This window comes from Microtus oregoni, unplaced genomic scaffold, assembly GCF_018167655.1.
Source record: "Microtus oregoni isolate MIOR12 unplaced genomic scaffold, Mior012 000025F_ref0000491, whole genome shotgun sequence".
NCBI classification, from domain to species: Eukaryota; Metazoa; Chordata; class Mammalia; order Rodentia; family Cricetidae; genus Microtus; species Microtus oregoni.
The window spans coordinates 5,257,783-5,283,251 of record NW_024543084.1 but is presented as its reverse complement, the minus strand read 5'-3'; the positions used below and the strand labels follow the sequence as shown (position 1 = coordinate 5,283,251).

Below are 25,469 nucleotides of genomic sequence, written 5' to 3'. Positions count from 1 at the left end.
ACAAACAAGCAGTCTCCTACTACAACAATAGTTTGAGCAGTATGAGGAATAAGTATAAGAAATAAGACTGTAGGAAGAAAACAAAGCTATAGTTCTTGAAAACACAAAATAACATTGCTATCATAAACAGAAAAAAAGCAGAATGACTTCAATCAATATACACTGCTCAGAAATAACTTTAAGCATTAATGGCTTTAAATCTCCAACACAAAGACTGAAAGAAGGGATTGAGAAATAGATGTCATCTACCTGTTTTATTCACTAAACACATCATAACCCTAAAGACACCTCATTAAAGTGAAAAGATAGACAAAACTACTTCAATCAATTAATACTAAAAAGTAAGCGGTCATTTATATCAATATTTGACAAAAATAGACTTTGAACTAATACTAATGAAAAAAGGTAAAAAAGCACTTCATTCTAATCAAGGAACTAATTTACAAAGAACACATTATAATTCTAATATATTTGCACCAAATGCTGCTGTAACAAGGTTCATAATAAACATACCACTGGAATTAAACACACAGATTAGCATCAACACATTAGTATTTGGTGATAACAGTATCCCGCTTTCTTCAATAGAGAGTTCATCTGAGCAAAAGTAAATACAGAAACTCAAGAATTAATTGAGACCATATAGCAAAGGAACTTAATAGATATGTATAGTATATTCTTCCCATACACCAAAATATATATATATTCTTCTTAGAAGCCAATGGTAGCTGACTCCTCAATATAAAGCAGACTGCACCTAGAATGCAGAATAAGTCTTAACAAATTTTGAAAGACTAAAATGACTTTATACCCTACTTGACCATAATGGAATAAAACTTAAAATTGACCGCAAAGAAATCTTTGGTAAGCACACAAGTCTATGGAAATTAAGCAACTAATGGTTGAATAAGGAACTGGTCAAAGAACAAATCGAGAAAATTTTAAGAATTTTCCCAGAACTAAATAAAAATAAAACACAACATAACAAAACCTCTGACATGTATTAAAGGAAGTCCCTTGACTACAACAATTAAAGAAAAAGATACCATAAACCATGACTTTCAAAAAGAGCACATGGGAGGAAGAACAAACCAGATGGGTTCGAGGGATGATTGAGAAGTGGAGAAGGAATGCAATTGCATTTTAATTTCCAAAGGTAAAAAAAAATTAAAAACAATGATGGACAGATGCAAAGGTTGTTATTCAATCATAAAGACCAGAGTTTTACCCCAGCACATAAATTGGGCAGCTCAATAAAGTTTGTGGCCCCAGGTCTAAGAGATTTATGCTCTTTTCCTGCCTCCACAGAAATGTATGTGAATACGTTTAAGCAGATACATACATCAGACATAAACACATAAGCACTTAAATCAATAAAAATGGAAATAATACAGAAAGAAAAGCCCTAATCATTCTATTCCCAGTCTAGTTCTGATGGAGGAAGGTCATTGGCTAATAAAGGAACTGCCTTGGCCCATTTTATTGGTTGGAAGATAGGTGGGAGTAGTAGGCAGAACAGGACGCTGGGAGGAAGAGGAAGTGAGCTCAGAGACTTGACAGCTCTCCTCTGGGGAGCAGACGCCTGAGAGAGACGCCATGCCCCGCTCCCGGCATGAAGCTCCGACCCAGGATGGACTAGGCTAGAATCTTCCCAGTAAGACCAGTTCTCACATATTATTAGAGATGGGTTGATCGGGATGTGAGAATTAGCCTGTAAGTGCTAGAGCTAAAGGGCCAAGCAGTGCTTAAAAGAATACAGTGTCTGTGTAATTATTTTGGGGCATAAGCTAGCCGAGCAGACGGCCGGGGTGCTGGGAACGCAGCCCCGCCGCTGCCCTTATTACTTCATAGTTCAATCATGAATAGAAGGAATATGTAAGAAATATATAAGAATAAATATGACTTTATTTTTAAATTTTTATCTAATTGTTACATTACCTGAAAGTTATTGAACTTGTTTATCAGTTTCAACATGTATCCTGCCTTGTACTGATCACTATGAGTAACACTAATGTGATGTGATTTCTGTGGGGTGAATGTCCGTGTTGAGATGGCTACATGATCTCGTTTCACATCAGTGTACCTTCCTTTATGAAAGCCATTGAGTTTTTAAGTCCAAGGAAGCCCTTTGAATAGGAACTCTCATAATATCTCTGTCCGCAGGAATATAATCAGGTGGGTATGTGGTCCAGGTGAGACAATGGAAATAATTTCTTTTATTTTCTTATAACCACTGAACTCTATGGCAGTGTTTATGTTTTTGGTAACTTGAATGATTGCTGCAGAAGAGAAAAACAGGAACAGAAAAGGAAGCAAAAAAGACCTGATGAGGCTAGTTCCCATGGAGATCGAAATTTATAGTTGAAACTAATTAATTTGAACTAAGTTTGTGTCTGTTGTAACCAATTCTGCTTTCCTCACTCATCTCGTTTGCTCTGAGGAGTCTTTCCTGATCAAGTACCCCATAAAGCCTCATGACTTTTATGGTACATTATTCCAGTCTCTATCTTGTAGGAGCCGATAGTTAGTACAGGTGATGAGCCAAGCATGAAAGGAAGTTTCTCAAAGGGAGCTGTGCCAAATCCAGCCTCAGGCTGAGAAATGTATAGGCAAGCATTGCCAAGATCAGGAAACCTACTCAGAATACCTCCAGAGATGTGAGTACCACTAGGTATGTAGCTGTGACCACTTTTGTGCTCTGAGTAGGTGCTGCACAGCATTGTGGCCTTTATTCCACATCACTGCAACAACAGCTAACTGATACTGTGGAAATTGAGAGTGCATATAAAAATATCTTATCATATCTGATTAAAATAGATCCAGAATCCATAAGGAGAAAACACTTAGGTCTCAAATCATTGTGGCATAGACTACCTGACTAGGCCATAAGAGGTCTGTTAATAATTTCAGTGCCTAGTTTCAGCAACCAACTGTGATAAGCTGGCAATTTCTGAGTTAAGCTATCCAGCTTGTCTTAACAGTCACCAGCAGAGGCCTGGGTCTGCCTGCTGATGCACAGATGCACAAGTGCCAAGTGCTCATAAGGTTGCTTTCTCACTCTTTCTCCTTTTCTCCCACTCCCACTTCTTGATTCTTTGGGTATGTTTGTGTGTGTGTGTGTGTGTGTGTGTGTGTCTGTGTGTGTACATGTGTGCATGATCCAGTGTTCTTTTTTGTATCATGTATGTTCATTGTATGTGTGTATACTAGTGCACAGATTATAGAGACCAGAAAGTCAATGCCTAGTATTTTTATAGATCACTTTCTGGTCTGTTGAATTAAGAACAGAAAAAATATATGTTAATATGCATTCATGCGTTGCCAATTTAGCTCCCAGGGAGCTTTGAAAAACAAACAAGCAGAAGCCATCAGAGGGAGCGTTTGGGTTTGGAGGGAGCCCAAAGCCCAATGCCCAGAAAGAGCTGCTCAGTGTAAGGGAAAAAAAAATGTCTTTTAAAGGGATGGTGTGGGGAACCTGTTTCCACACATAAAATATTGTTGTTCTAGAGTGTGTGTGTGTGTGTGTGTGTGTGTGTGTATCTAGAAGGTGAGCAAACAGCACAGACAACAGAATGCTTCCCAAGCCTAAATTTGATGATAGACTCATATCTAAACAGATAAAGAAGGTAAGAAGGTTTATAATGCAATGGTGAACATTTGATGCTCCTTATATAAAGGATATAGAGTTGGGTACTTTTGTCTGGATGGTGAGTGAGTTATCATGACCATTTAAAAGAATTCTCCAGGTCAGGCGGTGGTAGCGCACGCCTTTAATCCCAGCACTCGGGAGGTAGAGGCAGGTGGATCTTTGTGAGTTCGAGGCCAGCCTGGTCTAAAAGGGTTAGTTCCAGGACAGGCTCCAAAGCTACAGAGAAACCTGTCTTGAAAAACCAAAAAGAATTCACCACAGCATCTGTCAGCAGGTAAACATAAATGCAGAACATAACAAGGACCTCTTTCATACCCTCATAGATAATTACAGATGTTAAAACTGCAGATATCGAAACCCTCCTACACAGATGGTGGAACATTCAAAGAATGCAGCCATTTTGTCAAGCATTTTGTTGTTTTCCAAATTTTTAAATATTTCCATATAAAGTTGCCATAGTAGCTAGCAATTCCAAACCAACTCATACACTTTTAAAGAGAATCACAAATACATGTCAACTCAAAATATTTATACAGATATTCATATCAGCATTGTTCCAAATAGCTTCTACAGTGGGAATAATCTACTTGCCAATTGACATTATTCATCAATACTCTAACAAACCAAACACTGATGTATTCCAAGTGGAACAAGCTTTTTATCCACACACACACATAATGTGTGTTTGGATGAAAATGTCCAGAACAAACACATCTATATCAGCACAAAATATATTAGGAGTTTCCAGAATGTGAGGTAGGTACACAGAAATGACTGTTAAAAAGCCTGCCCTTTATTCTGGGGTCAATTAACACATTCTCTTTTTAGAATGTAGTAAGGGTTGCTGTAAATGAACACTCTCAAATTGTGAATTTCATGGTTTATAAACTACATCTCAATTTACTTGTTATTAAACTGTGTAATGAATGTGCAATTTTATGAAAGCTACAAGCTGTATAATATTCACTCCAAATTTCATACAGATTCTATGGCTCTACTGCCTGTAGATTACTGTGAGGAGTGACCAAGCTCTAAGAACTGTTATAAAGGTGCAAACGCAATCTGCCAGCAACTCATACTGTTTCGTCTAAATGTACTTGTGTCTAATGAATAAAACAGGCAACTCATATGTTATGTAGCTACTTGTTCGGAATTGAAACCCCCTTCTGAAGGGAAGGAAACCCATAAAGTTCAAAAGGGTAATGAAATTAAGCAGTAATTAATTACTCAGAGAGGTGGTAATCTATGATGGAGTTGCCTATGTGCTGCGTACAAAAAAAAAAAAAATCCAGAAACATAACTGTTCAGAGTCATCATCGTGTTGGGGTAGGGTGTGAGTGATGAAGTTGCCTTTTAATCATCAATGTTCAATCAATGAGTAGAATCATTTCCTTGATCTATTATTTGTGCCCACTGAATGTTTTTACATTTCTTTGGGGGACAGTCACACAATCCACTCATAAAAAAATCAAAGATAAAGAAAATCAAATGAAATAAGTCAAAGCAAAGAGAAAAATAGTATGAGAATAAATTTTATAAAACCGAATAAAAATGGTTATCTAAAAAAATCAAATACCCAAACTAAACAAAAACCCCAAAGACATTCATTGGAAGGGTGGAAAATATAAGTAAAGCAATGGCAAGGTTAACTTGTATATAGACAGGGTTTTGCATGATCACAGAACCATGCATATACCTCTGTAAATTGAGTAGATGGAAAGCAAGATCGATAACAAACCAAAAAAGAAAGTATAGAAATTTAAAAATCGTGTCAGTGAGATGGATTGTTCTCTAGATAAAGGTGTGATATATTTGATTTTAAAACTTTAAAATCTAAGAATTTCTACCAAATTGAAAGCTCAATTCAGTCATTAACCTCTAACCTTCACTCCAGAGTGAAAGAAGGAAAATGGGAAGAAAAGAAAGGGTGGAAAGAAAGACAAACAGAATAAAAGACAAATGAAGGAAGGAAAGAAAGAAATAGAGATGAGGGTGGGAGGGAAAGAAGGGACATAAGGAAGAAGCAAATGAATGAAAGAACAACTGGAGAAGAGAAGTAATGAAGGAGAAAAAGTGGGCCAGAGAGATGACTCATTGTGTAGAGAAACTGTTATCCAAGCCTGACAATTAGAGTTCAATCCCTTGTACCCATATGGTGGAAGAGGAGAATGGATTTCTCCATCATGTCTGCTGAGGGCCACAAATATTCCAAATAGATGATAGACAGAGAGATAGAAAAATAGATAAATATTGAGAATAAATATGAGACAAAAGAAATACTATGAAGTCTTCCCAATAAGCTGTAGAATGGTAGTGGTCCACACATGCTTCACTAATATATAACAAGGTAACTGTAAGAACTGAGAGGACTAGTAAAGATTCATATCAACTAAAATAATAGAAGGAGAACTTCAATTAACTGGGTGGGTTTTTTTAAACCTGCTTTTACTCTTATATGTAGTGTGTGTGTTTGTGTGTGTGTGCGCGCATACACACATGTAAATGCTAATTCCCAGGGGTATTCTTGTAACTGTTTAGAAGATAAAAATTTCCATAAAACAGTTTGTTTTCCATATAGTAGAATTGTTCTTCACAATAGCAATGACAACTTCAGCCCACAGGATGCTCTTTGAGGCACCTGCCTTTACTGTCCCCATTATGTAAAGAAATAAAGTGAGGATCAGCAAATGAATACAATGAAAGAACTAAAAAGCCTGTGGGCGTCTGAGAAGGATTTCTTGTTTCTTGTTGGCTAGTGTCATTCGTGGAACGATAGGTTGAGAATTATGAACCCTCACGACCTGTCCAGCATGGTGCGTAGAATATGTCCACACTTCTTGGAAACACTTTATGATAGTGAAATGAACCTGCACAGCTGAAGCGGCATGTGCATTTGAACACGTGACTCAGCTGTGCATACTGAGATGAGCATGTGTCACGTGAATTTGACACAACACACCATTGGGAACAACTTCCAAGCCTTTGATAGAAGAAAGCTCACAGTAGAAGGCTGTATATCAGTTAGGTGAAATGAGCATAAGAGTAAAAATAACACACAAAATACACTCAGAGAGTAAGAATACTCATTCCACATGACTATATTATACATAATCTATGCAATTCAGAAAACAAGTAACACCATATTTTTTGAGAGCATAAACACACAAGCTAGATACACAAGGTGATTACTTTGGAGATTCCAAGACATGCACACAGAGGGCTTTAAATTTAGTGATTATTTCATTGCTTTAGAAACATTGTAACCAAAAATGTTCAAAGATTTTTCAAGTTCTGGTATTTTATACTCTCTTTGGTCTGAGAAAACCCTGTTTGATAAATACTTACATAATCATGCTTTACTATGAGAAAGTGGTTTCCCAGAGCTCTAAAACCAAACTATACATTTTTATAATCTTTCATATTTGAATTCTGAGTCTAGATAGCTTCTACTAGTTTTCATACCTTTGATATTTCTGCTCGCTTTCTGAATATTATTTTCCCTTTGGGAGAATAAAACTGCAATGAGTAATCCAATACGTTACTTCCTAAACTAGTGGGAAATCAAGAAGACTGAATTTTAAGATCCCATGTTATACAGCGTTTTCACTTTAACCAGAAGAATATATATATATATATATATATATATATATATATATATATTGAGCGATAAAAACCAGTGAATAATTTTCAAATTTGTTTCCATTTTGTCATAGACACATTAACTACATTTGACACAACCTCAGTTCAGAACGAATATCAGTTCATTGTGATGTAACCACCTATTTTATATGCATGTAAAAATTTTTCCAGTATACCCACTCTTAGCTAATAAGTGACTGAATTTAGCAGCTTGAGCTCATGTGTCTTACTGAATAAAAAACTTTTAATTTTCCTGTTTTTATATAAGAGATGGCACCTGTGCTAAACAAAGGTAAAAATAGCCACACTCACTGTGAAGAATTCTTCTAAAATTAGTCCTTCCCAAGGACAATGCGAAGCACACTCAGAAGATGGTTAACTATTTTTCTTCTCTTTCATTTCCTTTAAGTCTTGCTAATTTTTATGAGATATTTTGAGTTTGGAGGATTGGCTTAAGAAAAGATCTTCCCCGTTCATCTAGACAGTTTTGAGGCAAATTATTACTGTAACTCTGCAACTCACAATTCTGTATGAACAGCACTGGCTCCTTATCAAACATATTCCCCTCAAACAAAGAAAGATGCTGCACAGGCAAATATTCCTCGTGATTTCAGATGGGCTGAGTATTTTTTTGTTTATGCAGCTAAGAATGTGTTTGACTTTATGTGTTTCATCATATGTATACAGAGAACATTCTCATACTGTGGCAAATGGTTTACTATCTCCCAGCCTCAATGTGTGTCATTACCCCCCTCGCTTTATTTCTTCATCAAGAGCCATTTAGAGAATGAAGAATAGTCAAATAATGCTAAAGTGCACTACTCCCCCAAAAAGAGGGAACAGACCTATGAAATGAAGGCTAAGATGGACTTTTAAATTTTACTCAAACTTTTGAATTTAGGTCATCTGTACATCAACTTTTAATTTTTGTTTGATGTTTCTTTCTATTTAACAGTCTTAACTTTTTAGTTACTTTTAATATCTCTGTTTTATACTTATGTTTATAAAACTGTCACTTCCTTTTGTCTAGTGACAAATTGTTGAAATCTGCATTTACTTTTTTATTTATTTTATTTTTTATTTTTTTTTCTGTTGTGTGGTATTCCATTGTGTAAATGTACGACATTCTCCTTATCCATTCTTCGGTCAAGGGGAATTTAGGTTGTTTCAATATGCTTGGTCATCAGAGAAATTGAAAAAAAAAATCTCTAAGATTCCAACTTACACCTGTAAGAATGGCTAAGATCAAAAGCACTGATGTCAACTTATGCTGGAGAAGTTGTGGGGGAAAGGGAACACTTCTGCATTACTGGTGGGAATGCAAGCTGGTACTGCCCCTTTGGATGTCAGTGTGGCATTTTCTCAGAAAATTAGGCTTTATCCTATCTTAAGCCTAGTCTTTCCAAGACATCCTTCTGCTTACTTTAATACCACTCTATCTCATAAATATGTAGCTTATTTTTTTCAGATTTGAGGGTAAGTAATTGTTAAGATACTTTCCTGAGTATTAGAAGGCCCGGGACTTTTGGAAAAGGCTGGCCCTGGGGACTGTGGAGAAAATTTTGAAGCTGAGTTGAAGGCAAGTTTGACGACAAGTTGTCAGAAGTGAGAGTGGAACACTATGGTTTGAAAATTAAATGTTTCTCCAGATGCACATGTTTGTAGAATTAGTCTCCCAATTCATGACCCTTTGTCATGTTGACAGTTGGGGACCTTATTAAACATGGAGTCTATCTATCTGCCAGCTGAAAGGCAAAATGAACAGTGCTTCTATGTTGTATGCTAATACGCTTTCAGACAGTGTTTTTTTGCTTTAAAGTTGATGCCAAATATCAAGGAACAGCCAAGTGCTCCCACCACCAGGGAACCACATTGTACTGGCTTGTTTTGTCTATCCACTTGACACAAGATAGAGTTATCAGAGAGAAAGGCACCACAGTTGCCTCCGTGAGATCCAACTGTAAGGCATTTTCTCTATGATAAAATCCAAGGGACCAGGCCTTGGAGGGTAGTGCAATACCTGAGCAGGTGGTCCTGTGTAGCGAGTTGCATGAAGCCACATCTGATAATCAAGCTCCTAATTATGCCTAAGACCTGACTTATGCTATTATCACGCAATGATCATCAGCTGCTTGCATGTGCGTGGGCCTATGGATAATGCCCACCTGGCAATCTGGGATTGGCAGCCCATGCCTACTTAAGGGCTGGGAGAGGTTTGCCCAGGGAGAGAGGAAGGAGAGAGGGACACAGAGAGAGTAGAGAGAGAAAGAGAAGGAGAAGGAGATAGATTGCTGTGAATAAAGTCCTGAAAACTGCTGTAAGAAGAACTCCGGGTGTTGGTTTTCCTAGCTGGTCGAGGGTGGCCGTGACAATCCTGGCTTTTTTAAGAAAGCAGGCTGAGCAAACCATGTGGAGCAAGCCATTAGGCAGCTCCCTTCCGCGGCTCCTTCATCAGCTCCTGTATCTAGGATCCTGCCATATTTTAGTTTCTGTCATCACTTCCTTCAATAATGAACAGCAAGATGGAAATACAAATCAAATAAACCCCTTTTCCCCAACTTGTTTATTTGTCATGGTGTTTCTTTGCAGTAATAGAAACCCTAATAAAGACAACTGCTCATGATTATTCTTTCACTACTGTGATGGACCAGATGTCCTCAAATCATGAGTCAACATAAATCTTCCTTCCCTTAAGCTGCTGCTTCTTAGGTAATGAGAACTTAACTATTTGGGGATTAAAGAAATTGTTCCAATACCCTATAAGAAATATCCATGTGAACAACTGTAAGAATTGTTATTAGTGTAAAGAGTTGGGAGCGAGCTGAAAGATTTGTTTGGTATATGGATAAGCAACATCATGTGATACTATCTAGTGATTACACATAGGACATTAGTGGCATGCATAGCACAGGTAATAAAAGCAATGGGTCATAAATATTATGACCCATACTTTATAAGAAAATATCTGACCCAAGTTTGAATGATCTCCTCTTGGTGAGGAAGAGAAGAGGGCTTTAGAGAAAAAAAAAACAAACGAGGGGAAAATAGGAGGAATATCCTATATAAAAGAATAATGGTTCTGTACTAAGAAGTGATTTAATTAACTCATCCCTTCATTCATGATCTCATAATGATAAAGAGAAAGAGGGTGATAAATGAAGTGATGACTTTCTGTGTTGTGGAAGAAAAGATAAAAGGCCAGACTATTTAAAATAAGATTTCACAACTAGTATGCTATGTGCTACTAGCTACAAAATTGTATTTTGCAAAATATGTATAAATTATTTGACTAAGAAATCTTGGTTAGAAAGGTTGAAAAGAGCAAGCTCTTGAAAGTTAGATATTCAAAGATATTTTTGAGGGAATGTGAGAGCACATGACCCCGAGAAAGGGCTGTGTGCTGGCATCAGAGAGTCATGAGAATAAATCTCAACACCTTTGCTCTACTACCTCTAAGCTACAAGCCTTGAACCAATGAGTTTAATTTTCTGGTCTCAATTTCTATACCTAGTCAATGAGAGATGCTTCTACCAATAGTATTTAATACCCATAGTTTTTAATAAATGGAAGTTATTAATAAAACTAAAGTAAATACCTTGAAGGAATTATTCCCTAAGAAGACAGTGTGAGAGAGATTACAGAATGCAAAATTTTAAAGAAAATGTGAGTGTGCTATGGTAATGGCTGATGACACAGAGAAGAGCAAGGAGACAGTGAGTGATAAGCACTGTGCTCCATGTGAGGTGTGTGTGTGTGTGTGTGTGTGTGTGTGTGTATACATTGTGAATGTGCATATACTGTGCCTCCAAACACTTATACTAAAGCTCCAGAGATGGTCATTGGAAATGTATAAAGTACCAGCTTACAGAGAAGACCAGCAAAGTGAAGGCTCTGAAGAACACGCAGAAAAACTTATGACCCAGAGTGATACTTGAAAGATCTGGGTGAAGACTGAGTAGAGAAAGCGCCATTCTCCCAAGGCCATGTTACAAGTACCTTACAGCTTCATCTCACTGCCTTTTCGTCTCTCACTATTCACTTCTCCACAAGGTAGACCAGCTGCTCCTGATCACTTTGTTCTTTCCCATAGAATGGATCTCTTCAATCCACTCCACATTCCCCTCTCTCTTTCTGTCCATGAAAAGCCTATTTATTCTTCGTTCCAGTGCTTTCTTCTTCATCAGCTAGAGAATCTAGTTTCTTAAAAAACTACCATTTTTGGTAGATGATGGTATTTTTATTGTCGTGCGTTGAGGTCAAGATGCTACTGAATTTGCAGCATATAGTTGCATCCCGAGGTCACTGCAAGGGGAAAGTTCAGATGTGGATGGAAGAAAGCAATAGCTGGCAGGAAAAGCCAAGGTCATTGAGAATGTAAGGGAGACTCATTGAGAATTCGGAGGAATAGAAGAAAACTTAAAGTGCCAATAAAACTCAGCCTAATTTAAGGAGACAAGAAAGGGAACATATAACCAACATCCATGTATATATTTGTGGGGTGTGTGTGTTTGTGTGTTTCTGCAAAGGTGTCTTCCAAGCACAGAAGCTTATCCATCAGATCTCCTGGAGCTGAGCTTCAGATTTTCAACTGCCTGGTGTGGTGCTTTTTTCTAAACTTTAATTTTCATGAAAAGTAAGAAGCAATGTTAACCACTTAGCAATCTCTCCACCGCCACAGCCAAATAATTTTTTTAAGTGGCCTACTGATACCCAGGGAATCAGAATTGTAAAGAAAAAAAAATCAGATGTTCTTTAAAATGTTAATGTCAAAAAATTAAATTTTAATGGACCACATAATTTTTCGGTGTAGAAAGGAGTTTGCCAAGTCGGCGCACATAGATATGTGTGAGGTCCAAAGATTGCAAGAGGTATGCCCTGTGGCCAACGACGACCATTCCATTTCAGAGGAGGTGAATCTCCATTCCTAATATCCTTCCTAAAACATAGTATCAATCGGCAACAATAAAACTTCCTCTCCTAAAGAATAAAAAAAAAAAAAACAAAACTGGAAGAATAAGAACAAAAGTGTCATTCTTGAGAAAACGTAATTTGATTCAGATTAAAAGGAATCAGGAAGAAAAGCTATTATTCTTCCCAATAGTGGGAGAACCAGGTTGTGAACTGGCAACAGGCTGCCCACCAAAGAGCAGATGGTAGAGCTGGGAATACATACACTCAGTGGCAATTTCCTGGACGTTGTAGAGGACACTCAAAAGAACTATGTTTGGAAATGAAGGGAGTGGCAAAATAGAGCACGTTTAAAAAGCAGAAAATAAGAGAGCAGATTGAAAAGTGAAATTTGTAAATTTACTAAAGAAAAACCAAAATCCTAGAAGTCATAGTCATTTATAATCTTTATACTTGGCAAGTAACTAGGTATGAATTTTAAGAAAAAAACAGTTCAGCAATGTAGTACAGGCCAGCTGATGGAGAATTTCAAATGCAAAAAAGAAAATATGAGAACACTACAAAAAAAATTTAGGGAATAAGAACTAGTGTGTTCTGTCTCTAAATTTGAATCACAAAGCCACATATTCTATCTTTTTTCTCCCTTCTTTTCATGTTTTTGAAACGCCAAGATGAGTTATTAAATAATAATAATAAATAAAAAATGCATTAAATTCAAGAGCAGAAGGATTTTTTTAACAAAGGAATCATGTAAAGAATGATGGAAATGAAAGGACGCCTGACACAAATGAAACATTTATTTTAAAGTCTAGTAGTTCCATGAGAATTTATCTTTAATACGCTATGAGGCGTTTGCTTTTCCAAATGAGATAAAATAACAGAAATATAGAATAAAATCTTTTATACACAGATAATTAAATCAAATAATAAAACATAACTTTGAATAATGTAAATGTTGACAGTGGCATTAATTTCTTTGTTTTGAGGAGTAATTTATGATCAACTGGCTAATTTATTCATGTAGAAAAACCTTCATTTCCACCTAAATGTTATAACACATGTTTGTTTTCTTCCTACATAATAAATGTAGCAGGTGTAAAGCAAGATAATTATCAGTTATTGGATAGTTCTCAAGGGACTTCCTCCCGGAGGAACTTATTCCAACACAATTAGGGGATTAACGTTAACCTGGTTAACGTGCATTCAATAGTTTAATTTTAGAAAAGTAGAAACTTATTAACCTATGAGTTATTTCACATGATGCTGATCCACCCTAATAATCTAATAATTTCATTTTTATCAATGTATAAGTTAAGGTCTCACTGTGCTCTGATCATAACAATCTGCGGTCAAGTTTGATACGTTTTTTTCTCTACTCTGAACAAAATTACTCTTCTCACACAATAAACTGCTTTTTTTTAGCTTCATGTGAGGATTAATTGATTTAGAATCTTTAGGAAGAAAAAGTATAATAAATACGCCTTAATATTATAGGCGATGATTCAATTTTTAATAGGAAAAAACAGCCACATATTATACAATAAAATATAAAAATTGAAGTGATTTAAATATCTCTGAAAACATGATTTTCATTGACTACATTTTAATTTTCACAAACTGGATGCTACTTCAAACAAAGGAATCCCCATCGTTTTATTTCCTACTTTATGTTTTTCATATTTTATTGGAACGATAAATAAGAAGAAGGGGAAAAATAGGACTACAAAAAGTTAAATCAGACCATGACCAATACATACCCAGGAATATGATGTCCTATACAGGGAAATATATATGGAAATAAGAAAAAACTTAATAATAAAGAAATGCTTGGTTTAGTGAGGCTTAAAGTATAACTTGGATTTCTAGAAGACAGGGAGAAAATCTCAACTCGGTAGAAGAAATAAAATGAGTGAAGGCTCATGATGCACACATTCTTAGAAGTCAAATAAATCATGGGGACTAAGGGACTTCCACAAAACAAAAGAACTAGAAATTACATATTTACATGCATAGGCCAGAAAATAATGCAATATTATGCTGAAATGATAAATATGTTGAAATGCAATCATCAAGATTAATTAAAATGACTCCTATCCCAGAAGACTTCTATGTCACCAGAGGCCAGGCTAGCTCCCTGCATGCAAGGCCCACACTTCTGGCAGAGGCTTCCTATTCCACCAGAGGATAAGTGAGTATCCTGAACACCAGAGACCACTTGAGCTTCCTGAAAACCATTCAGAAGTGTCCTACTCCACCTGAAGTCAGACCAGCAAACTGAAATCTAGAGGAGCCCTGGAAGAATTGGAGGCCATTTACATAGCCGGAACTCCAGCCCCCAACTTGGGCATCAGTCCGCTGCTGGACCAGATGATATCTAAACAATCAGAAGTCCAGGTCCCAACTCAGTCAGAGACTGTCTACACAACCACAGTAAGAAGACTAGAGAGGAAACAGAAACCAAGGAAGATAATTTCTATCCAAAAAAGATAAACACAGAAATTGGCACCTATGCCTATAATTGCTCCAAATCCTGTTGCCTAAAGGTCAGTGTAAGAATACAACAACAACCCATCCCATGACAACACTCCCTGAATATTCAGTGCACTCGAACCCCAAGAGCACTACCTTACAACCAACTTTACAGATATAACAGTTTCCTAAAAAAGAAGTGAATAAATTCTTTCATAAAAAAAAAGGAAATGGCAAACAAAACATGGAGGAATACAATAGATTCCTTAAGGAGTGTCAAGAAAATCAAGAAAAAGAAGAAATAAATAGTTAAAGCAAAAAGTAAAAAACCTGAAAATAGAAACAATAAAAGAAAGCACAAACTGACAGAATTGTCAGGCAAGCAAACAGGAACTACAGATGCAAATTAGAAGAGAGAATCTCAGGCGTTGAAGACAAGATAAAAAAAAAAAATAGGTACACCAGTCAAAGAAAAGGTTAAGTATAAGAAATTTCTGACACAAAACATCAAGGAAACCTGTGATAAAATGAAAAGATCGAACCTAAAAAGAATAAATGAATAGAAGAAGACACCCAGCTGAAAGCTCAGAAAATCTTTTTAACAAAATCATAGAAGAAAATATTGCTAACCAAAAGAAGGACATAACTATAATGGTACAAGAAACTTACAGAACAGCAAATAGATTGGTCCGGAAAAGAAGGTCCCCTCCCACATAATAAACCAAACAGCAAACATGTATAACAAAAAATGAATACTAAAAGCTGCAAGTGGAAAAGCCCAAATAAAAGTCCAAGACAAGCCTATTATAATTTTACCCTGCTTCTCAATGGAGACAGTAAAAGCCAGATGGACCTGTAAATGCTAAGAGACCACAGATACTGGCCCAGACTACTATACCCAGCAAAACTTTCAATCACCACAGATGGAGAAAACAAGATACTCCATGATAAAGTCAAATTTAAACATCTAACCACAAATCCAGCCCTATGCAAACACTTGAAGGAAAAGTCCAACCCAAGAGGTTTAACTACACCCACAAAAATATAGGCAATAAATCAGCTCAAACCAGCATAACCCAAAGAAGGAACAGAAACACACACACACACATACTACCAAATCATTGGCCATTGATATCACTCAATATAAATGGACTCAATTCTCAAATAAGAAGGCACACATAACAGAATGGATGCCAAAAAGCCCACCATTTTGTTGCATACAAGAAACATAAGACAGACTTTTCTTCAGAGAAAAAGGCTGAATAAATAAATATTTTCAAGCAAATGGTCCCAAGAAACAAGCTTGGGTAGTTATTCTAATATCCAACCAAAGAGAACTCAAACCAAAATTAATCAAAAAATATGTGGAAGTACCCTTCATACTGATCAAAGGAAAAGTTCACCAAGGTGATGGTTGTTTGGAAAGAAAACATTACTAAAGCTTAAACCATACATCAACTCTTACACATTGATAGTGGAGACTTCAATACCCCATTCTCACGGATGGACAGTTGATGTGAAATATTATTTTTACTCAACAAGATGTTACTTTTGTTTTTTATGCATTTATTTAATGATCTAAAGATGTGTTGCTTTGTCTCACAAAGGTACCTAGTAGGTCTAATAAAAAGCTGAATGGCAAATAGTTAGGAAGTATAGTGACAGACAGGACTCCTAGGCAGATAGAATAAGTAAAAGGAGGAATTTAGGCTCAGGAGGAGAGAGTGAGGACGAAAGACACCTGGGGCCAGTCAGCCAGGCAGCCTTCAGTCAGTCAGACTTGGAGTAGTGCGTACAAAAGAAACAAAAGTTAAAAAGCCCAATGCAAAACATAGATGAAGAAAAATAGGCTAAATTAAGTTATTGGAATTGTGGGACAAGCATAAGACAATGCCAAGCATTAATAACTAATAAGAAGAATCCATGTCATGATTTGGAGCTGGTTGGTGACCCAAGAAAAAGCCTGTTATAGATAATTCAGGAAAAAAAAAACTAAAAAGAGAAATAATGGAATCTACAGACATTATGAATGATATGAACCTAAAAGATATCTACAGTACATTTCACCAAAACAAAAAGAATATATCTTCTTTACAGCACCTCTTGTAACCTTATCCAAAACCGATCATATAATCAGTCACAAAGCAATTCGGGACAGATACAAGATAATTAAAACAAAGCTTTATGCCTTATTAGACCACCATGGATTAAAGCTGGATTTCAACAAGGACAAAAAAAAATTCTACAAATGAATGGAGACTGAACAACTCTCTGCTGAATGACTACTGAGTCAAGGTTGATATAAAGAAGGAAAATAAAGACATAAAATTCAAAGGAAATTAATGTACAAAATACACAAAGTTATGGGACACTATAAAAGGTGTCCTAAGAGGAACGTTCATAGCACTAAGTGCCTATATAAAGAATTTGGAGAATTCTCATTATCAGCTTAACAGCACACATAAAAGCTCCAGAACCAAAAGACACAGACACACCCAAGAGGAGTAGAAGGCCAGGAAGCAATCAAACTAAAACTGACAATAAAATAAAAACAATACAAAGAATTACTGAAACAAAGATGTGGTTCTTTGAGGAAATCAACAAGATAGATAAACCTTTATCCAAGCTAAAAGGCAGAGAGAAAATAGGTGGATACAGCAAAAGACAAAGAAGCAATTCAAAGAAACATTAAGTATACTGCAAAAGCCTGTACTTCACAAAATGGAAAATCTAAAAGAAATGGGTAATTTTCGTGATATATAACACTTACCAAAGTTGAATCAAGATCAGATAAACAGTTTAAATCGACCTATAGCTCCTAAGGAAATAAAAGCAATCACAAGTCTCCCCTGTATCTCCCACCCCTGCAAATAAAAACCCAGAGAGTTTTATTGTAGAATTCTACCAGACTTTCAAAGAAGAGTAATTCCAATACTCAATACTCCTCAAATTACCCCACAAATAGAAATAGAAGGACCATATCCAAATTCATTTTATGAAGCCACAGTCACCCTCATACATAAATTATATAAAGACAAAATGAAGAAAGAGAATTAAGGACCAATATCCTTCATGAACATTGATGCTAAAATACTCAATAAAATACTTCGAAAATGAATCCAGGAACACATCAAAAACATCATCCACTATGATTAAGTAGACATTATCACAGACAAGCAGGAATGGTATAACACAGAGAAATCTGTCAATATAATCCACCATATAAACAAACTGTAAGTAAAAAAAAAAACCCTTATGATCATTTCATTAGATTTTTAAAAAGCTTTTGACAAAAATCAATACCCCTTCATGATAAAGGTCTTGGAGAGATTTGGGATGCAAGAAATATATCTAAGTATAATGAATGCAATTTTCAGCAAGCCAGTAGCCTTTATCAAATTAAATGGAGAAAATTTCAAATCAGTTTTACTAAAACCAGGAATAAAAACATGGCTGTCACTCTCTCAATATATATTTAATATAGTAGTCAAATTCTAGCAAGGGCAATAAGACAACTAAAGGAAATCAAAGAAGATGTCAAAGTATCTTTATTTGTCGAAGATATGATAGTATACATAAATGACCCCCAAAGAGTCTTCCAAATAACTCTGTAGTTGATAAATACCTTCCAAAATGTGACTGACTGGAAGATTAACTGAAAAAAAATAATCAGTAGGCTTTCTAAACACAAACGATAAATGGGAAGAAGAAGAAATCAGGGAAACACCTTTCACAGTAACCACAAATGATATAAAATATCTAGGTGTAACACTAACCAAGCAAGGGAAAAATCAATGTGACATTAACTTCAAGTCTTTGAAGAAAGAAATTGGAGAAGCTATCAGAAGATGCAAAGATCTCACATGCTCATTGATCAGTAGGGTTAACATAATAAAAAAGCTATCTTACCAAAAGTAATCTATAGGGTCAACGCAATCCCCATTAAAATCCCAAAACAATGTTTCAAGACCTTGAAAGAACAATACTAAGCTGCATATAGAGAAACAAAGAATCCATAATAGCTAACAGTCATACGATAAAAGAACTTCAAGAGTTATCATCATCCCTGACTTCAAGTTGTACTACATGCATGATATTGGGATAAAAACAGAGAGGTGGATTAATGGAATTGATTCAACTACCTGGATGTACATCCACACAGCTATGAACACCTGATTTTTGGGGGGCAAATTTCAGGAAACTCTTCAGCTTTACCCATAGACCTGTGCCACAGGGACTCAAGAAGATTCCAGTGATGAGAAAAAATTATCATTATCCAATTTCCAGTTGTAGCAATGTACAATTCAAATATATGAAACATGCTATGAGAAGGCAATTGTAATAATCACAAGCTAGAACAGTAGTAGTGCTCAAGACGACTAAGAGTCAGAGGGCTATAATGGGAAGGTATGTTATAACTCATCCTATCAGAGGAAAGGGAATATCTATAAAATAACTTCTAACATTTAAAGTCAATATATGGAATAAATGGAATTCTTTTGCTGCATATTTTCAAGGTGTTTTAGGGTTTGTTTCCATGGATGGCGGGATCTACTCACCCACGCTGGTGCAGCTTTCACCGTCCGTATCCAGTGTCCATCCCTCGTAACAGGAGCATTTGACCAAGTGCTTGTGCTGTTCACACACTTGGGTGCACCTCTGGTGGGAGGCACAGTAGTCCACGATTTCACAGGTTTTATTGTCTTTCTTGAGCTGGTGTCCTTCTGGGCAGGAGCAGACAATTCCTCTTCCAGGAACAACAGAACAGTGGTTACTACAGCCTCCGTTGTTGAGCGAGCACTCATCTGTCAAGGAGCAGATGGTCTCAGTCATATGGTTTTTCTCACTCCACAGTACTCACTGATTGGATTCTCTAACTCAAATTGGAGTCAGGGATTTTGCACCCACTACAAGACAATCTCCCACAGCTGTTTGGCTATAAGTACTGCTACAAATGATCTAATGCCAGAATGTATTTCTAAATAATAATAAACGAGAATACAAGTTTTTATTTCTACTAAATTTGTAACATAGCTTGGGTTAGTCCACTAATGCAAATTGTGTTGAGTACAGATTGGGTTAACCAACTGATGTAAATTGTTTTCATACTTTTGTAAAAACCAGGAAAATTACCTGCGGCCTTTTAGAATCTGTGAAAAATCTATTGTAGACGTCTTTCAAAGGAGAGACAGAAACTGATTACTTGAGTATTTAATGCTTATAAATAAAGCTATATATTCATATGTAATTAAAGTCATAATGAGGAGTAGTTTTCTTTATACCTGTGCCCTATATATTGGTTATTATGATTAATTCAATGAGGTCATGGAAATTTAACACATAATACACAAGCAAATTTATTCTTGTAATTTGGCACAAGTAATGAGCATTCATTATTCACCATATGAATAACACACATAGTTTTTATAAAAAGGGAATGCTTCGTTCATACTGTCTGTGTTTAACTTTAGATTTATGCATTCATTGCTTGTATATTAGTTTTACTGTTTCAAGATAATCTTATAGAATTATAGATTCTTTGAAGGAGTGGCTGTTTTATTACATACAATTTAACATGCAGTGACAATCATTTTCACATAATGCAACTCACTATGACGCTCAGTTGTGTAGAAACACAACTCCAGGGCAGTTATAACCTTTCACTCTTTGGATCAGTCAATTTAGTCTTCCTTTCCTAGTCATTATTGTACATAGCTCCAGGGAATGCTTGTTCTTATCATTCTTCAGACTTTTTAACAGATGCCTCCTTCAGCCTGGTTTAGCAAACATATCTAAATCCCTAAATCCTCTACAATATAAATCTCTGATCTCTGAAGAACAGAAAACATATTTCCCTTCATATACATTGTTTGATTATTCCAAGTTCTTTTAACGTCTGTTGCATTGATTGTTTAACTAGATACGCATACTCAGGGAAACGATTCCTCAAAGACTTCCAGACAGAGATAGTAGCATAGCAACTCAGGCAATACTCAGTCTGTCTCATTATCCAGCTTCTCCCCATTTGCTGTAACAAACAAAAACACAGTTTCTCCTGTAGGGTTTGAAGACTCAACATCTGCACAGTGGTGGGGAGCTGCACCCCACAGGTCACCAGTGAGAAGAATTCCTGTTCGTAATGACTTCTGACAGTAATCGGCTCAGCAATGAGGGAGGGAGTGGGAATTTTGATTGGTATTTTATTTTTAAAAAACTAATAATAAAAAAGAAACTGTAGTCAGAAGCTAGAGATGAAATACGTAGAGAGCCTGGCAACTGGTAATGCATCATCTAGGTTTTTCTTTCTTTTTTGCTGTTGTTTCAGAAATTCTGGATCATATTTGTTATATTTTATGAGGCCATTAGTTGCTTAAAAATTTTGTGTCAGATTCAGTGCAAAAGATCTCTTTTGAAAGGAATAAAAGGAATGAATGAGTGCTATGATAATAAGTAGATGTGAAGAAACTAAAATGGAGTAATGTCTGGAGGGAAGGAAATGGGACAGAACAAGCAATACCGCAAAGGTCGCCTTCATCTGACCCATCTGGGCAGTCCCTTCTCCCGTTGCAGAGTTTCTCCGGCTGCAGGCACACGGAGGTGTCATTGGCACAAGGGTACTTGGGTGGTCCACACAAGAAATTGTCACAGTCTTCTTCATCAGATTGATCCTCACAGTCAACATCTCCATCACATACCCAGGCATTGTTGATGCATCTCCCTTAAGGGAACGGAAAGAAAATGCATCTGAATTTTGTAATTAGATCGCAGTAATGAATAGTCAGTATCATTTCTGTCAGAGAAAGAATTACTTGTTATTAGCAAGAAATCTATTTGCTGATAATTCAGTAGCTGTTTTTTTGTTTTTGTTTTTTTTTTTTTTTGTGACAGCATCGGAACATTCTTCCCAGCTTAAAACTGCTCTTAGAGTCTGAGCATTAATGTTTTCTTTAGTTTCAAATTATCTCCTAAATTATTAAATAAAAATGGATTCTGTAAATAGTTCGAAGTATATAATAACTTCAGAAATAGACTTTAAAGGTACATATTTTGTGTCTTGGTTACTTTTACAGTCCTAAATTTAGGCAAACACCATTAGTTTTGATCCAAGCTGAAATTTAGGCAGACGCTTTATTTTTGGGGAAGTGACACTTCACTTATATTTGTATCTTTAGCACCTCAACACTTTTTAAAATCTATTTATCCAGAAATGATTATGAAAGTTGCTTCATAAGAGAGTGTCAGTCACGAATAGCCATCATAATTCTAAACACTAAAAAACACTCCTTGAAAATGCCCGTCCTGATTTTAGGTTTCTCTAGAAGCAAAGTAGCCAAAGTAGTGTGGTTTCAGCACAAAAACAGATATGTTGATTGATGCAGAAGGTTTGGGGGCTCAGATATTAGTCCATGCACTTACAGACACCTGAATTTTAACAATGACACAAAATCAAGCACGACATACAGAAGAAAAGCAAGAACAAGTGTCATTAAGAAAATTTGGCATCTGCGTGTGAAGAAACTTGATCATTCATGCTCACCATGCACAAAAATCAATTTAGAACATACAAAAAACTCAGTATTAAGAGCCGAGTGTGGTAGCACATGCCTTTTATCCCAACACTAGGGAGACATAGGCTGGCAGATCTCTATGAATTAAAGGACAAACCTGGTCTACAAAGAGAGTTCCAGGACTAGGGTTGTTATACAGAGAAATCCTGTCTCAAAAAGTCAATAAAAACAAAAAAACAAAAACAAACAAAACAAAACTAACAAGCAAAAAAATCAAAATAATACTCAGTTTTAGACCGGAAACTTAGTGGAAAAAACAAACAGAAAATACATGTTAGTCTATAGGAATTTTATATAGAATTATGATAACCTAGAAAACAGGACCAACAATTGACCAGTGGCACCTCATGAAACTGAAATACTTCTGTACTCCCAAGGAAAATGCTAGTTAGTTGAAGACATGGCCTACAGAGTAGAAAAACAAAACGAAAAACATGTACAATATCTCTAGCAGTGGATTAGTGTAGAGAATATACAAATAAGTTAAAAAATTAAACAAGAAAACAACAATATCAAAACGTGTGTCATGGGAGTGAGTGGAAGGTTCTCACGAGAAAAAATAAAATGGCTAAACATCTAAACTGGTGTTCACCATATCCCAGTCAGAATGTCTAAGATTAGGAACATGACTTGTGACAAATGCTGCATGGGATGTTGGGAATGGGGGAACCTCACGAACTGCTGCAGGGAGGGTAGACTGCCAGACTCTTAGAAATCAGTGTGGGGTCTCTTCAAAAAACTAGAAACAGATAAGCCATAAGACCCTACTATACCATACCTGGGCATACACCCAAAAGACTATTTCCCAGTATCCATAGCTTCTCTCTTCACAATAGCTAAGTATTAGATACAACCAAAATGTTTATCAAGCAATAAATATATAATGAAAATGTGGCATCCATAGTCAATGGCATTTTATTTGACTCTAAAGAAAAAAAGAAATTATGAAATGAGATGGTAAATAATCAGAACTGAAAACTTATTGATTGAGGTATCCCAGGCTGAAAAATATAAATGTTACATATTCTCATTCACAGGTGGATCTTTAGATGTGGGATTAACTGGGCATAATGCTTTTGTTAGATACCATAGGATGTCTGGAATGGGATGCCTTTTATCATGTCAGTAGATGTGTCCCAATGACCTCTATAATAATATAAAATATTGCTACTGTCCTTTATTGCCCACATCACAAGAACTTGATGCAAAGACGTTATTGCTAAAGATACCTTTTGTGGGGAGTAGCCACTTGTTCATCCTGGCCCCCCGGCTAGCTTAGACCCGAAATAATCACACAGAAACTGTATTAATTAAATCACTGTTTGGTCCATTAGCTCTAGCTTTTTATTGTCTAACTCTTATATTAATTTAGCCCCGTTTCTATTAATTTGTATATTGCCACATGGCAGTAGCTTCAGCAAAGTTTCAGCATGTCTGACTCTTTCGACTCCATGGCATCTCTCCAACTTTGTCTTCCTCTTCCCATGTTATAGCTAAGCCATTTCTTTATTCATTAACCAATCAAAACAACACATAGACAGAAAGACCTCCCACACCAGATACCATACATTTGTTGCAAAACATGGATAAATCAAGTTGGTGGTTGGTGCTGATTACAAAGCCTCCTTCTTGTTAAATAATCTTTATGGTACCACAGGTGCTATGTGGTCTAGTCGGAAAGGTATCAAGAGTTTATTCACCTGTGAATCCTATGAACTATAGCAATGATTGGTGTGGGAAGAACATTGTCTATGTGAACAACAGTGGCATGAATGTCGTTAATATAGCCAACTGCTTTGTGATTAAATTTAAGATTCACTGCATAGGAGAAAACGTATTTCTTGTACTGTACATCTGACCAAAAACTCATGGTTTCTAATTGGAAATAACACCAAAATATCCTGTAAAGTCATAACTCTGATGGAGGAAGGTCATTGGTTAAAATGTAAAGAAATTGCTTGGCCCTCATAGGTTAAAACATAGGTGGGTGGAGTAAGCAGAACAGAATGCTGGGAGGAAGAGGGAGTGAGCTCAGAGGCCATGCTCCCCTCTCCCGGGCAGACACCATGAAGCAAGCTGCCAGGTCAGACATGCTGAATCTTTCCCGGTAAGACTGATGCTACACAGATTATTAGAGATGGGTTGATCGGGATATGAGAATTAGCCTGTAAGGGCTAAAGTTAATGGGCCAAGCAGTGTTTAAAAGAATACAGTTTGTGTGTTGTTATTTCGGGGCATAAGCTAGCCAGGCGATCAGGAGCTGGGGCGGCAGGAACACAGCCCGCAGCTCCCACAACATAACTCTATACCTATAGTTAAGATCACAGACCTAATTAGGGATCTTCTCTGTGTGTAGTAGATGGTGGTAATGCAGAAACTCACAACTGGTCAATGGGCAGAGAACAAGTGATTAGAGAGGGCTCTGCCAAAACTGAGAAAGCTCTATCACCCCATCACAAGGCTTAGGGCCCATGCAGGGAGAATGGGAAGAAAGATTATAAGGGAATGAGCTCATGGGAGAGCAAGGTCCTCTAGATATAACAGGAGAACTGAACTTAGAAACTCACAGTAGCTATTGTTGCTTGGGAAAGGCATGAACAAGATCAAGCCAGACAACGTTTTAGCAGTGAATCGGGTCTCAATAACTCTCCCACTAAAGAGTTGTAAACAGTTGTCTCTGTACAGGGGAGAGAGAATCTGTTTCCTTTAAAAGTATGAGCTCCAAACTGCCTAGGCTCCCCCAAAGCCAGTACGTGCAGTAGGATCAAAAACCCATTGCCATTGTTCTTGAGTTCTCAGTAGTCCTCATTGTCTGCTATGTTCAGTTAGTCCGGTTTTATCCCATGCTTTTTCAGACCCAGGCCAGACCTGGATAGAGGTGGGCGGTCCTTGGACTTCCCACAGGTCAGGGAACCCTGATTGCTCTTCGAGCTGATGAGGGAGGGGGACTTGATCGGAGGAGGGGGAGGGAAATGGGAGGCGGTGGCGGGGAGGAGGCAGAAATCCTTAAATAAATAAATAAATTAAAAAAAAATGAGCTCTTTAAGGTTGAGCATCATCGAAAGGCTGACCCCCCCTCCCTTACTGAATTTATTAGGTCATAAAAAAAGAGTACATGAAAACGGGGTGGGTTTTGTAGCTCTCGTAGCAGGTGCAGGAAAGGGGTGAATGTGATCTAAATACATTTGCAAGAAAATCTCAAAGAATTAATACAAAATCATATTAAAGAACAATAA

The 25,469-nt window shown here is 36.7% G+C and overlaps 1 protein-coding gene across 1 annotated transcript in view; it reads right to left on the bottom strand.

The window, feature by feature from the left end:
- The window catches only part of Lrp1b (LDL receptor related protein 1B), a 1,777,071-nt gene that overhangs the window by 592,693 nt on the left and 1,158,909 nt on the right, over positions 1–25,469 (bottom strand). Inside the window, exons 22-23 of the mRNA XM_041674488.1 lie at positions 21,183–21,383; positions 19,225–19,470 (exon numbers count right to left, since the gene is read on the bottom strand). Of these exons, the coding sequence (XP_041530422.1) occupies positions 19,225–19,470; positions 21,183–21,383 (447 nt within the window). The remainder of the gene's footprint in view (positions 1–19,224; positions 19,471–21,182; positions 21,384–25,469) is intronic.